Source organism: Anser cygnoides, chromosome 6 (assembly GCF_040182565.1).
Source record: "Anser cygnoides isolate HZ-2024a breed goose chromosome 6, Taihu_goose_T2T_genome, whole genome shotgun sequence".
Taxonomy (NCBI): domain Eukaryota; kingdom Metazoa; phylum Chordata; class Aves; order Anseriformes; family Anatidae; genus Anser; species Anser cygnoides.
In genome coordinates this window covers 27,284,837-27,300,622 of record NC_089878.1, presented here as the reverse complement: position 1 = coordinate 27,300,622, position 15,786 = coordinate 27,284,837, and the positions used below count along the sequence as shown (strand labels likewise).

At 44.0% G+C, this 15,786-nt stretch overlaps 1 protein-coding gene across 9 annotated transcripts in view; it reads right to left on the bottom strand.

Annotated features, from left to right (window-relative positions):
* SEMA5B (semaphorin 5B) overlaps positions 1 to 15,786 on the bottom strand; it is a 270,246-nt gene that overhangs the window by 127,121 nt on the left and 127,339 nt on the right. For all 9 annotated transcript variants that reach the window (XM_066999196.1, XM_048072218.2, XM_066999195.1 and 6 more), the window contains exon 4: positions 10,035 to 10,240. In XM_066999196.1, the coding sequence (XP_066855297.1) occupies positions 10,035 to 10,188 (154 nt within the window). In that variant the 5' untranslated portion in view covers positions 10,189 to 10,240. The remainder of the gene's footprint in view (positions 1 to 10,034; positions 10,241 to 15,786) is intronic.

The following is a 15,786-nucleotide window of genomic DNA, read 5'->3' as shown; positions in this document are numbered from 1 at the left end:
AAACCATGTTCAGCAACTGGTAGATACTACAGTTTGCAAGTACACAACCACTTAGATCTTTTCCAGACTACCCTCTAGCCTGGAGGACTCTCAGTGTTGGATCCCAACAAATGACCAACACATAGATGTAAATCACTTTGTAATGGAAGGGAAAGTTTCAGGCTGTCTTCTTGGTATACACTGATTAAACGATCCCTTTTCAGAATTAGACCTACTATCTTAAATCTATTCGCTTGTCAAGGCCTGCAAAGTCAGATCATCCTCTGCATCAATTATCCTCAGATAATATTCAGAGCACTTTCCACAAAGCAGACTGTAGCCTGCTACGAGTGAGGTCGCAGCTTCCATTCTGTACGGGTCACCAACCAGAACCCATAGGTGACAAAGCAAGCAAGGTTGCAACCAAAGATCAGAAGGCTAATGACTACCCATGCTACCACCTGTCTTCTCAAACACAGCAAGTGTGGACACCTCCAATGATGCATAAGTTAGTGACAACTTACAGCATTATCTTTATTAGACTGGCAATGAATCATATTTTAATATCAGCCTCATTTTAAATTTTAGCTCTCTGTTGTAGGTCACACCACAGGTTAGTGCAATAGTCTTTGAAAATGTTTCACTCCTACCCCATGCTGAGATGTAGAAAAAAAGGCTCCACAACAGAAAAACACCCCACAATTCAGCAAAATTGTCTGGGGAAGGAGAAATCTTTTGATGCATGGGCAGAGCTGAGCAAACAAATGTGTCAGCACTCAGAGCTCAACTTTACTCAGGAGGCCAGAAAACTCCAACTGGCTTTACCCCAAAAATCCTCCTACACATGCATATCACCCTGCTGTCTTGTCTTCCCATCACCACCTCCACCTCATTACTGGTATTCTCTCGTTCTTTAACCTGAGCTGTTGAAATCTTTAATTGTACATTAAATACGTCCTAATCCCAACTGCTGCAATACCCAGCTTCATTGCCTTCCTAAATCTCTGATCTCCACTCATATATATGAGGACTCCAAAGGCTGCTGGCAGAGTATGCTCCCTTCTATAAAATGGGTCAACCCCACACCATGCCACAGCCAGCTGTTTCCTTATCTCTGCCCTCAATATCCACATCCAATTTAGATATCCTTCCAGCTGTCTCATTTTCATGGTTTCACCCAGTTTACCCATCTTACTATGCATTCACCACTCCTCTGACCCCTGCTTTCTTCTCTAGCAGTCTTTATCTTCCAGCTGTGTTTCTACCTCATTTCCTGTCCACTCATTCAATTCTTTCTGTCTCAACCAACTACAGGACTCCCAGGATGAGAGAAACAATGAGCTAACCCACCAGTGGTGTAAGTGCCACCACGACTGCTGAGTGAAGAGAACCATTCCCTTTCGAGGAGATCCAAGAAGCTCAAGTGTTGCCCTCTCCAACCTGTCCAAGAGCACATGGATAGGAAATGACTGGAAGAAAAAAGAGTAAGACTTTCTCTCTTGGTATCATGAACGAGAGAACAGTCCCATCTCTCAACTATCAAGTAAAGGAAGGAGGCTTTGCTTCTTACCACCCTGAAGGGAAGAAATGAACCGAAGACCCAGGTAAGCACAGTGATCATATTAACCAAGTCATGATATCATTTAAAATTGCGTCATATCTAGATGATTTTATGCTGTCTCTTCACTGCCTACACTTCCTCCTTGAACTGACCTTGAACTGTCGAGCGTCTTTCGCCCAAGAGAGAAACGACACCTGGAGATGTAGGCATGGTTCCAAGTACCCGACACCGCTAACGCTGGAGTCCTGTCTGTCTTGGGGAAATCATGAAACCGTTTAGTGTCTCATGGCTTTAAATTGTTAAATAGGTTTGGTGATACTGGCTAGGCCATCCACGCCTCGTTATCTGTAAAGCACGCAATGTGCAGGAGGCACTAACTGCTGCTAGCGCATACTGAGCATATTTACTCCTTGTTTTCTAAATTTCAATCATTTCTTCAAAACAAGTGCTGCTAAATTGTTTCAATATGGAGAAAGAAGAACATAGTCCAAACCTAATTTTTGCAAAAGTACAATTATGACTGCTTGTTTATTTACTTTTTTATTATTAATATGGAGCAGCTGGAAAAACACACTCGTCTGTCAGGAAGAACCCAGGGATTCAATCCCAGATAAAGAAAACACCAGATAACAAGCACGAACTGGTGCTCACTCCCAGTAGGGGACATTTCGCTGTTATGCTGTCCTGGGGGTCCCTCAAGGAAGGAGATCAAAGGACTGTGAGTCACATTCCTGTTTCTTCACATTTCTGCAGTTCTTCCGTACTTCTGCTCCACCAGAGAGGCCACTCCTGGCCCATTCTCTCTCTCTCACTTGGGTTCTTCTCACCTATCTGCACATGGTGAAGGGCAGGCAGAAGTCGAGCAGTACTCCCAGGACAGCCAGACAGCAGGAGTGTGCCCCACCACAACCTTGTGAAACCACACTGACCAGTGCCACACACAGCCCCGCTGTTAGCTCCCCCTGAGCTTTCTTGTTTTCTTACGAATGGTGCAGAGTGTTTAAGTATCGTGATCCATTGTTTACCGAGACGAGCCCTGCAGCTGCCACGCAATCTCCCTCGCTGAGAACGATAAGGTGAGTGCTCATGCATCACTTGCAGCTTCCTGTGGCATTCTGATCGGTATAATCCCTCTTTTCAGACAGGAAAGCAAGCTGCATCTTGGCTCCTGCAGCCGTTACGGTCTGATGGAAAAAAACACTCCTTTGTCATCGTTCAGTCATCGTTCAAACCACCTCCTCCACACCTGGAGGCAGATTTTTTTTTTCACTGTCCTTACGTTTGTATGTCTACATCAGACACTTGTGCCAACAGAGATGGTGCAAGATTCAAGCCAACTGTTTTCACGGCGAGAATATTGAGAATATTTCACGGCAGGATATTGAGAGAGGGCAGAGAAATGATGGCTGAAGTCTCCTTGAGTTTCACATGCAGGTACGCAGATCTGCCACAGAAGCAGATGTGTCTGGTTCTGATGAACAGAAGTTGACCCTCTTTGCCAGCTCACCAGAGACTGAACTGGATATAACAAGTCAAATGTATAATCTGTACATTTTAGCTAGCTGGACCTCTGAGGGCTCCTGTTTTCTGTGGACAAAGGTCCCATCGTGAGTCAGTTACAACAATGAATCAGAACAGGGGCCGTAAAATCCTTAAAGAGTTTTGAAATGAACCTGTTCTCATAAGGATCAGTGTTTTTAAATTGGAAGCTGTCTGATAATAGTATGGGATTATCAAAGACCACATTTCACTGATGACCTGCACCTCTTCATTAATGTGCTGTGAAACAGAGCAATCCCCGTGTATAAAACACAAATCGGAATTTTGCAACTCAAGCACTCTCATGAAAAACATTCTAAGGATTGCCCAGTGCTAGCAAAAAGGAAAGGAGGGGTGATATGTAAAATCTGAGGGTTTTTAGGCCAAAGCACAAAGGTTTCTTCAGGATTTTATCTGCACCTCCCAAAGCTAGAAATGATCACAAAAATCTGTAACCAAGTCCACTGTGCATTACAGATTACAGATTCTCATGCAGATAATTCTATATCAAGCCCAGTAACACAGTAGATTTCTTATCCACTTGATTCAGCCATGCTAGACGAACAGGTTGACCAGCTGGACCAAAGGTTGCTACCAAGGGAGCTCCCTAGGAACAGCATTACATAGACTTGATATTTCGGTTCTGTGCACTTTGGCTGTGGCCTTGTTCAGCACATAAGCACACACTTGGTTCCAAGTCCACAATCCCATTGACTTCAAGGTGCATGGAAGGTTTTAAGAGAACAGGATATTTTAATACTCATCAGAAGCTTACGTGCTCAATAAACAAGGTCTGCCATAGCACTGACTCACAGCTTATTCAGTTAGGGAACTAGACAAAGTGAACTCTAAAACTGCAAATGAGGTCTCTGTAAGGCATGTTTTTGTTTGCACTGAAACACAGAAGATAAGCACTTTGCTTTGCTTCCCACAATGTTTCCTTTCTCCAAAGCGGTGCTGCCTGGGATCTGAAGAGAGGCAGTCCGCTTCTATGGCCTGCACTCAACCACTGTACCAGAGGAAGGACCAAGCACATGGAGCCCCTTGTCTCACTTACAATGGAAAATATAAATAAGCTCCTCTGCTGCTGCTCAGAGGTTTTCATGCCCTTGGTCCATGCCTCCTACCTTGGTGACCTTCTGTTCATCCACACTGCGAGCCCACCTCACTCAGTCCTGCTACTGAGAATGCTTCACCCGAGCTATCATACCTCATGAATGCTTCATCTCCCCCTGCTCCTCTATTTGAGTTACCCAAAAACTTTGCCTCCTGAAGCTCCACCATAGTCTTCCTTTTCTCTCCTGCTTGCCAGTGATTCGCTCTGTCTAAAGCCTTTTGTGAATGAAGGGCACTCTTCCAAGACCCCCTTTCTCCTTGAGGCCTGAAGGAACAGCAGCACACTGAATCATTTCTTCAATCAAATTTCATTGCACTCATTTGTGAAGTGCCTTGGACATCGTTAATGGGGAAGTGGCAAAGAACTAGCATCATTATTGTTATAATTATCATTACGGAATGAAAAATATATTGAGAGCTGTTGGGTGTAATTTTCAGAAGTTTTGCCTGAGAGCAAATTACTTCCCTAACCACTGTATATTTATGGCTTTATTAGTCATAATTTTTAAACAAATTCTAAATCAACCCTAAAGAAGAAAATATCAGCTTCATTTGCCACAGTTCCATTTTTCAAGATTAAAAAGAAAATTGCCACTAGGCTTGCTTAATGGAAACAAAATCTAAACTGAAATGCACTGAAGGTCAAGTTTCCTATAGCATCCCAATCTTATGCATAGGATACCACCAGTTACCGGTCAGCACTCCATCATTTGTTACGTTTGGGCTCCTCGTGTGGAGACTCAAGGGCGGCAAGGCTATGAGCTAGAAGAGCCATAATGCATTTGCCTTCCCTTTAGCGTTTAGCCAGATACACTTCTCAGACTTCACCCCACAACCTTCATCCACTGTTACCTAAAGTTTTGGTTTGGATTCTCAAAATCACACTTGCTCAATAAAAGTTTAAATCTTTATCAGAATTTCCTAAGGGGCTTTCTTAGCTGACTTTTGGAGCGGGTAGATGCTAAAGTGTTTTGTGGTGGTGATTTTTTTTTTTTCTTTCCATCAATGTACAGTAAAGGGAATAACATATTAGTGACCAAATCAAAAATAGTGGGGGTGTTTGGTAAAACATCAGGAACCTTCAAAAGGAATAAATCATACCCTATTATCCTTCAGCCCACAAAGTTAAAACAGCTTTTGCTTTCAATACAACAAGCAAACACTTAACTGCTCCCCGCAGATCTCAGAGTTTGAAGCTGGCCACATTTCAATAAAATGTTGTTTAAAGAACGAAAATATTGAGAAAATATATAGCAAGCAACATTCAAGCAACCTGAATCACATTCATCTGGTAAGAGGCAATAATTACAGTTGGTCTGAACTGAAATCCCAGATTTAAGCACTCTCAAACTAATACATTTTAAAAACCTGAGGCAACAGACAGAACAATTTGCCTGCATTTAGCAGAGATGGAGAAGCAGACAATGGCCAAATGCTGCATGCCCAGAACTCACACCAGCAGTGATGATACAGGCTGCCAAGCTGAGATTTGCAGTCCTGAGAAGATCTGGGATATAAGCTACTTAACCAAGTGCACCTCTCTCCTATGCTTCAGCATGGGATTACCTGAGGTGTTTCTGGGGACAAAGAAAGGCTGCAATTACTAAAGCAGGGGAGCACAAATGATATTCTTTCGGCTTACACAAACTGCCATGACCCAGGGGAGAAAGCACTGGCAGACAGAACAGAGAAGGACCTGGGAGTCTGTCATAATTTTTTTTTTTCCTTTTTTTTTTTTTTTTTCTGAGCACAGTGATTTAATGGATAAAACTAAAGAGAAATAAATAATGGTACGAACTGCAAGTGAAAACCTGTCTACAACTCATTTCCAGTTGAGCTGTGAACATCCAAGTGATTCATATAACACAGATGAGTTTGCAAACTTTTAAGCACTTCCCTGGTAAACAAGCTGAAACTGAACTCTCCACCCATTACAAACTTATATGCACATGTCAGTCATGGCTCTGGCTCCTGAAACAACAGATCTTATACAGTATTGCCATGGCAGAAGATGTTTTTGGCTTTCCCAAGGGGCATGTTACAAAGGGAGCTCCAAAAGTCTTTAATGAATAACAATTTAATGACTAACACAGCTCTGTGTCTAAGAAGCAGCTGTATAATAACGATCGTGTTAAGAAACGCATCTGCATGGCAAGGGCTTAGCCCAGTTGCCAATGCAGGGACCGATCTCTTGATTATAAGATACACATGGAGAAGACTAGAAAGATGCTCATAACTGGAAGGAACCTGAAACATTTTCTCTGGTTTTAGGCTTACCAGCGCAGTCTACACTGGAGCTGTGCTGGGATGATGTAATGTTTGTTTAAATGGGACGTGTATGCATGTGTGCATGCATGCATAAATATAGAAGGATGCACTAAGAATATTTATGACTTGTTTCACTAATTTCTCAACCCACTGAAAAATAAACAAGCATGCAAGATCCTTAATGTAGCTACCCACTCACAGCCAAACGGGTAATAAGACCCCAGAAACAGGCTCCTGGGAAGTAAAAGATCATTTTCGTATTGATCTAACAAGGGAAATCAAACTTTAACCAGATTTCCTATAAGCACAGAGTAGAACAATCTAATTATGAAAAGCCCATACCGGTTATGTTATTATTGTTGGTGAGCTGTACAGTGAGCATCATTTATAAGCCCCAGAGAAACTGGGGCACCCCTGTGTTAGCTCGGTGCCATACAGACACACAGGACAGCGCTCACAGCACAAATTCTTAACCTGGCCCCCTCAGTCAGTATGTGGTCTGCTAGGACAAACCGTTCAGCCCACAGCCCATTCCCAGCCCCCGTCTCACCTGGCAGTGCAAACTTTGACCTTGAGCATGCAAAATAAGGACATTTAGGACCAGAATTTAGGTCCCTGGCTTGTCTAGACCATTTTCTCAAAGTCACAAGTAATGGCAGGTGGTTTGGGGAATGGCCTCTGTAAGGCAACAGATGTGTCTTCAGGTCCAAACACAGCTAAAATAAAACCTTTCTGCGTATGTAGACTCCTTTCTGCTTAAATGGGTAGGTCATGTGCTGTATTCTCTCTTTCTTACCCCTCCCATAGCAATACAAAGAGATGTGTGCTCAAACAGAACATTGATTCATGCAGGTGAGCTACAGTAAACAAGAGATGACACACAGAAAATCGAGAATTCTCAGAAAAGAAGACAGAAAGGAGTTTTACTTGGATTCTTCCATGATGAGGATATTATCTAGCAGACCTCCACCAGGAGTGGATGTTAAGAATATCATAGTCTGGAGGAAAAGTACAATAAAAAGAGAGGCTGAGCATAAGCAAGGTGGGAACTAAAGGCTGGAGAACTCAAAACATGTTCCAGCAACCCTTTTGTCTTGCGATAGGAAGCCTGGACAGCAGTGTTGTGAAAAAGAAGCTCTTCGACTCTTTTGTGACATAAATTGTTTTGTTAGTCTGTTCATTCCGACAGTAAATTAATGCATCCCATATGACTGAATGGTCTGGGGCCTTATTTATTATTGCCACCCATCCACTGAAGATTGCTGGTGCCAAGTAATGCTCTCCCCTGGCAGCAGGAGCAGCAGCAGAGCAGCTGCTGGGGTCACCCTTGCAGTTGTTGGCTCAACGCTCCCATTGTACGGCAGGTTGTGATCCATGGGACGATGTATTTGGCGACCCACAGGAAGCCCACAAGGCACACAATTAAGCGGAGAGACATCCTCAGAGCAATCCACAACAGCATGTTAGAAGTAAATTTCCCTGCTGGTCCCCCCCTTGCAGCCGAAACCTGCTTGTGCTGGTGTCAGAACGGGGTACAGTTTTAAGGTAAATTATGCTACAAACTGAGATGTGTCTGGAGGTGTGAGCCCTCTTCCACAGAACATAAATACCACGTGCAGTGGAAACAAGGTGCCTTTAACTTTATTTCTATGTATTTTCCATCAGCAGAGAATACAGGATTAGGCTGTATCACGAACAGTCCTGAGGAAACAGGTGTTGAGGATAACCAATAACCATGCCTCTAACTTGGGTTAAGAGCTTATCATTTGGGTTTATGATAATCTGGGGCATTTTCTTGATGTGTATGAAATTCCAATCCTTTTTTCTTTTCTATAATTGGGAAGTTCTAATTAACTCATAACTGGCTTTGCCTTCTATCATTAAAGGCAGGAAGGGAATGAGAACAGTAAAAGGGGAGGAGTGAAAAAATCTTGCCTGATTTAAACAAAGCAAATTGGCAGATCATGAGTGTATTTACTTAGCCATCACTTCTGCAGAGAAGTACACATACTGAATGCCAAAAATGCCCACCTATTCCTCAAAATCAGGAATCAGGACGCTAATATTCCCTGTAGAATGATTTATCTGAGTGCTGGATCCCACAAACATGTATTCTGTAAACTCAAAAAAGTTTGGTGCTCCTGGCTAATAGGAAGAGTACGCACTTTTTCTCATTTTTTTTATCAATAACATCCTCATCATTGTATGATCTGTTTAAATATCCAACTGAGTTCCAACACGTTTTTAACCACAAGGGTTTCTCCTTTCACCCTCCCTGGTTTAACAGACGGCCAGACTTATTTAGCAATTAAAATCAAGGTTTATTTACCCACCAGAGCAAGGTTAGAGCCAGTGCCATATCATGTAGGCTTAAAGATTTTGTTAATTTACTTTAATCCATTTAAATCTTTAAAGCACAGGTAATGGAAAACAGACAAGAAACCTCTTACACTTGCCAAATGAAGAGAGAACAGTTTCTTCCTCTCCAAAGAAGAGTAAAGCTCTCCAGAAGAACCCTGAAAGGTCAGGAAGGAAGCCTTTGACTGCTTTCTTCCTGGAAACCCTATCTCAAAGGTCACAAAACCACTGCTAAATTGCCTTTAGTAAAGAAACTAACTAGAGACACACTGCAAGGTACTTAATTGCCTTTAGCAAAGAATGTAACAAGAGACGCATTGCAAGGCCTTAAGTGGGAACCAAAATCAATATTTCAACATTTAGGAAGAAACCACTTTTAGCAAGGAGATTCAGCAGCTGATGATGCTGGCATACGGAGCTTAATGCACAAGGCTGGGGTGAATGCAGAAATAATAAATATTAATACCAGCATCATGAGCTAAGTGCCATGTGGGTGCATGGACGGGTTGGACAGACAGCAACTTAGGGGTACACAGACGTTCATGGAAAATCCAACTGGGATAAGAACAAGGGTAATTCCAAGTCACAAAGGAACAGTAAAAGGATTGCCCACATTTTTGTGTGGTGCAGCAGGACACTGCGGTACAAAGGCTCCCTCTTACATTCTTAAGACCTTGTCGAGTGTCCAGGTGAAAGACAGAAAAACTACTGGCAGAGGTGATAAATAACACACACACACACACACAAAAAAAGGCAACAAAAAATGTCAGTCACTTGCTGCAATTTTAAATCAATTTACTTCTCCTGCATTCAGAGAAGTCCAAATTCTCTCTCACTTTTCACTTTTTATGCAACTGGATCCAGCCAGCCATGAGAGGTATATAAAACACTACTGAATCCATTTAGAAGAAAGGAAACTGAGACACAGTTTCAACACAGCACAAGGTTACTGGGAGGCTGTAGCAGAATTGGAAGTGGAGGTTCTTAGACGAGTAGTCCCTAAGCTGCCTGAATTATGTGACTGCTATGAAACCTCAGAGTGAAAACCCTGCAAAGCATCAAAGCGAATGTGATTCACCAGCCCACTTGCACTGGCCTGTGGATAGCAGGTGTATGGAAAAGCACCAACTAAACCATCATCCATAACAACACCAGGAAGGACTTCAAAATGGATCATCCTACTGGAACTTGAAACAGGAATAGAAGCTCTTACCTTCAAAAGCAATTGTGGGGTGTTCTTTCCTGACACACTGCTGATGTTCAGCTTCAGAGTATTCAGGTACATTCTGTGATGCTGAGAGATGAAAAGCAAGAAGAAAAAGGCTTGGCAATGACAGGGAAATGGCCTTTAATCTTGAAACAACCATGACTGAAGGGCGGTTGCAGATCTAGCTTCCAAGGTAGGCCCAGGGAGGGTACCTGAAACACAAATAATTCCACTTTCAGAAAGATGAATGCTTATCCAAAGTGTGTAACGTGGGTAGAGAAGGGTGGAGTTCCCCTTTCATCCCAACCCCACTTGTGGTAAGTACACATGAAAATATCCCACAAAACAGCAACTAAAAAACAAATGACCCAATTTAAGACTGTATTTTCCCTTTTAACTTCAAAGAGAGGTGAAGTGCACAGCTTTGTAAATATCCCTGTGTAGCTGTGGGGTATATGCCCTCACACAGTACCCAGTGTGCAATGGTTAGTGGTGACAATATGGAATCACAAATTCTCCAGGTGTAAACGTGTCCTCCGGTGGACACCTCACTCCCCAGCTGCATGACATGTCCACGTTTAAATGTTGTGTTATTGCTAAGAGCACGTCAGAACACGTGCAAGTAATGCTGTTCTAATAGGAGATTTATACATTTTACCACTGCTGTTTTAAATGTCTTGAAACAAGAAAAGCCAATTTAAAGGTGTTGCCAGGAAAGTGCTAATTAAGGTGTAACATAAAAATTAAGAGCTTAATAGGGAGAATGGTGAGAAGCGAGTCAATTGCCTGCATTATCGTGGGATGCTAGAGCTCCCAGACACAAGAGCTGAGCCACAGCTAAAGAGGAGGAGCTCTTCTCTCCAGCTAGGAGAGGGGCAAATCATGCCTTTTCTACGTGAGCGGTTTTCAACAATAGAAGCAGAAGAGATATAGCTCTAAAAGCTCCCCAGGGCCTACCGGGCCTGAGGCAGGGGATGGAGGATTAATTAGCCCATGCCACAAGCTCCCCAAGATGCTGCGGCAGCTTAGGAAAATCTGCATTGCCAAATTTAATCTTACTGATGTGCACATTGTATTTTCCTACGTAACTTTGTTCAATTATTGCAAACACGTGTTTTCAAACAAATGGAGTCTTCTATCCTTGAATCTTACCTAGTGATAAAGCTGATTCAGATTAAATTCGCACATAATGAGATTTTCAATTCCCGTGGGTGTAGTGATTCATAAAGGGAGCATAACAGTCAACTCCTGCAGTGCCCAATACCTCTATATTTTTGTTTGGAGACTCCAAATCACCTTCAGTGAGCTGAAGTGGCAGACTGGGAGCTAGTAACGTAAGGCACTGATAAGCAATGGCAGGCTCGTGGCATGGAGCGAACTCCAACACAGGGGACAATGCTGTGACATCGAGGAGCTGGAAGAAGTTTGTAAAGGTCCTTGGGCACCACAGGACCAATAATCGAGTGCTTACGGCAGCAATGGGAGACAGCCCGTTTGAAAGATGGAGCCTATGTTTTATTCTTATCTGTATTTCTCTGTGATTTTAAACACTGGCATAAAGATGAGTTGCTAGTGCATCCATTATGCATATCCCCTGCAGTAGCTGCGTACCACTGACTGAAAATAACATTGGCATTCAGAATTTGGGGTAGTTCTTGGGACTTGGTTTCCTAAGTACTGTGAGTGAGAGATTACAGCATTTCACAATTTTTCCAGACCCATATACATACAGATTTTATGCAGAACTGTATGAAATCCCCTTCCATTTCTCCAAAGGAATTTCTACAGCACTTCACTATGGAGCTGTGCTTTGGTTTTTTTTTTTGTTGTTGTTGTTGTTTTTAACACAGCAAATATAATGTTAAATTAAAAAATGGGACTGGCAGAAGTTATAGATGTGAAATCATTCAAAGCTAAAGCCAGCACAGCGTTTAGTCATTAAGCACAAGCGTACTGCAGGGCATACACAAATGGGTACTGTGGCATCTCAGATGATGGAGATGTTGTGCAAGTCACGCTGTAATGGAAGTTATTGATGATGAAGCATTGGATTATTTTTTCAGCCATTGGTTTAAATGACAATTTTTTCAGTATAGATCCAGAAGTTAAATACAGCACACAGATGTGAACCCCAGGGAGATGCATTTCTGTAGCTCCACTAAAAGTTTCAGAAGAGACGAAGCCAAACCTTCCCTAGATAGGAGGTGGTTGTTGTGGGAAATGCATATTGCAAGAGGACTTCTTCACTGTCAGATATCCTTGTTGGAAACTGGAAGAGACAGGCACAGAAATCTGACTTTACACGTGCCGTACTCCTCCCAGTGCAGCTGTTATTAGCTAATCCTAGAAATAGGGTACTAAGCTAGACAGACTTTTGATCTGAGCCAATACGGCTGTTTTCATGTACGAAGCATCCAAAAAATGATCTCAAGTCAGGTGAATGAAACTTTTAAATTAGATAACAGTGCTCAAGGACACAGAGCAGAGCTTCCCCGCAGTCCTCCAATGCTCCTCTAGGGCCTTGTGTGGTCTAGAATCAGCAGATGAGTAAATTCAAGCCTCGCACTCAACAGGGCCATGAAATGAGAGAAAGTTGCATACAAGAAAGCTTCATAATGTCCCACTGCCTATTCTGTGCCAAAGCAGAGTACATTTACTAGTGTTTTGTCTGGACTAGTTGTAGAATGTGCCAAGTAGCTGGATTTCTGCCACTTTCCCTGGGAGATTTTACCACAGTCCAAGGGACTTCAGCATTCCTTAGAAAGCTGTAACCAGTATTTGGGGTAAAGTTCCATCTTCTTTTTCCTTATTGTCATAGGGAAATCCAAAGTGTGCATGAAAATCATGGTTTTGAACTTGATGTGGAGTGGAAATACATGATCAAAGAAAGATGAAAAATAAACAATATAAAAAGCTTGTATCCCTCCCTTCCTTGGCTACCTCTTTCATCCAATTACATCCATCAGATCTACTAAACAAAATCTGTGCCATGTGCAGCCCTGAACTGGAGTCAGTGAGTCAGCAGGTAAATACCAGCTTGATCAAGGGCAAAAGAAATCAGTGCCCTAGAGCATCGGCTGAACAAAATTCAGACAGCAGATAGTGTTGCAAACGGTTACTCCTACAATCTGCCCCTTCTCAGGCTGCTTTGGTCATTTTCTTCTGAATATTTTAAGAGAGGCCCTAACTAAGTAACTGCTATTCCCAGCTGCTGCAACTTTATTTCCAAAAAACCCATACTCACCATATGAAAAAGTGCTGTGTGCAGGAGGAGATCAACTGTAGGCCAAGAGCAAACTAGTGGCTGTCTGGGAGAGTCTGGCAGCTAGTTATGAAGTGTAAATGTTTTAATTCTGCTGGAGATGGCCAGACTCAAGCCTCCCATTTTGCCCCAGCTGCAGATTTTCACTGTGAGGGCTGGAGCCCGCGGGGTGCCGAGGAGCAGCCCTCCGCCGCCGGACTGCCGAAGCACCGCACGTCCTAAGCGCAGCCCAGGCTCGCTGTGGCTTGCGCTGCTGGAACTTGTCCTAGTGCTAAGCCGTTTAGACACAGTTTAAATGCTATAAAAAGAGCTGTTCTTATTAAAGTCTCTCTGCTCAAAATGGCTTAGGGCTCAAGAAATCAGCTGTCAAGGTTTCAGTACAGATGAGAGACAAGAGCTGAAATCCCTGGTTAAACTCAAATCCCAGGCAGGACATATCGTTTCCATTCTGTATTCGCTCATTTTGATGTATCTTTACCACCTTGGCTATTTCCCCGCTCCAAAATGCAGACACATTAAAAAAAAAGGGATGAAAATGTCCAACAAGATTGTCTGTCCAAGTCTTTCTGTCCTCTCCCTCCTGAAAGCCCGTGGCGGAGGCCCCAAGGCCCTGGGGTGGCTGGGGCCTCTCTCCCCCCTCTCCTGCCATGCGCACTGAAGCCCTCTGGCCCTCCGCCAGAAAGGTCAACAAATTCAGGCTCTGCTGGATCCAGTGAAATACGCTCCAGAGAGAGGCATTTTGTAGAGCACCGCTTCTGCCACCATCCTCTTGTCTCCTAAATCAGGCTCCCTCAGCTCCCGGCTCCCTCCGCTGTGGCGGCACAGGACGGGCCGAGGGCTGCTCCTCCTGGGGGAGGTCTGCAGGCCCAATGTGTCACCCGAGGGGAGACGCGCAGCCCCGGCGGCCCTGCGAGCACAGACCCACTGGCACATGCCTCCTTCTCCCAGCAGCCTGACAGGATCGGCCTGCATCCTGCCAGGCCTCGTGGCTTCGCCCCCCGCCCAAGCGCGGTGCCCGCGGTCCCCCCTGCGTTCGCTCTCGGGGCGAGAGGCTTCTCCAGCTCCCCCGGTATTGTAGCTTGCAACTCCATCGATTTCGCAGGAACTAATCCTGATTTACAGAGGGTAACTCAGATCAGGCCCCCTTTGACTAAAGCTCCGTGTCTAAAAGAAAAATACCTTCAATCAATCTTCAGGGCTTTAAAACAAAGCGCACTTTAAAAATGGCTGTACCAGGAATCCATATCCTGCTTTCCTCTGACTGTAACTATCATTTTGACTTAATAAAACGTGACAGTAAAGTTTAAGGATAAAAGAAAATGCTTCATCTTTCATTTTAAAGAAAAGAGATGCCTTTAAAAAAGGCTAAAAAAGGAACCTCCTGAAAAAGCATTAATTCTCCCGTTCGGGATCTTTTGTCATTGGCACAGTTATGATTTTATTAGAATGGGATACCAGAGAGAAGAAGAGCAGAGGCAAGGGTTGAACACTGAAGTATTCAAAAAAGCACTGGCAGAATTAAGGAAATAAATACAAACATTTTAAAGCACGGCAGCTCAGCAATGCGGCTACGACAGGCTGGCACAGGCGGCTCTGCCCTAGAAAAGAGAACTGCGAGGCCAACAAAACCTCGGCCCTTGTCCCTGCGCCGCTCCGCGCCCTCCCCTCCAGCAGGAATTCCTTCCTTGGGCTGGCTCAAGGGCTGGGCACGCTGTCGAAGAAAAGGCACGGCCTTTCCTCTGGCCCTGGCCATGTCACTGGGCTCAGCCCCTAGTGCCTGTGCTGGGGACATGGAGCTGCCTCGCAGTCGAAAAACGTCTCGCTGCACCTGCGTGTCTGCCTGCCAGCTCTCGTGTGCCCCCCAGCCTGGGCTCCTGCATACTGAGCTTTGCCCGTTCATTTATTTTTGAGGCAAACACACGGGAGCTGGGTTCTGTCATGCTGTCCTGTGCCCCGTGCTCAGGGATTCCCACAACAGCATCCAAGAGCCTCACACTGAACCTGCTCTCACAACACCCCAGGAAGAGAGAACCACATCTTCATGCATCTAATCCGAGGGTTATCTTTTAAAGAAACCCTACAGTTCAACAGCGGGGTGGAAACTGGAGCTCCACACTCACCGCCGGGCACCCTCCCAGCTCCTGCCTCTCGGCCAGCACGGTACCCGCCACAGCATCGCAGTAGGTTTTATATCAGGAACAAAACAATCAAGATCTCACAGTACAGGTCACTTCGTTGCAACCTTTCTGTTATCTAGATCTATATAAATAATTCAGGTAACTCAGCAGAGGAGAAATCAGTTTAACCTAATATGCTGCTTGGTTCAGGGCCCATGAAGCCTGTAATGGAGCTGAATAGTAATAGTCTACAGCTTGATCTTCTTCAGACTACATCCCACAAAAGATTGACAGCATAATTTGGGGTATTTTATTTCTAGAGTGTTTTTCAATTGCTGTTCAAACCCACCTACGACTGGTCAAGGTCCCAAACCACAGA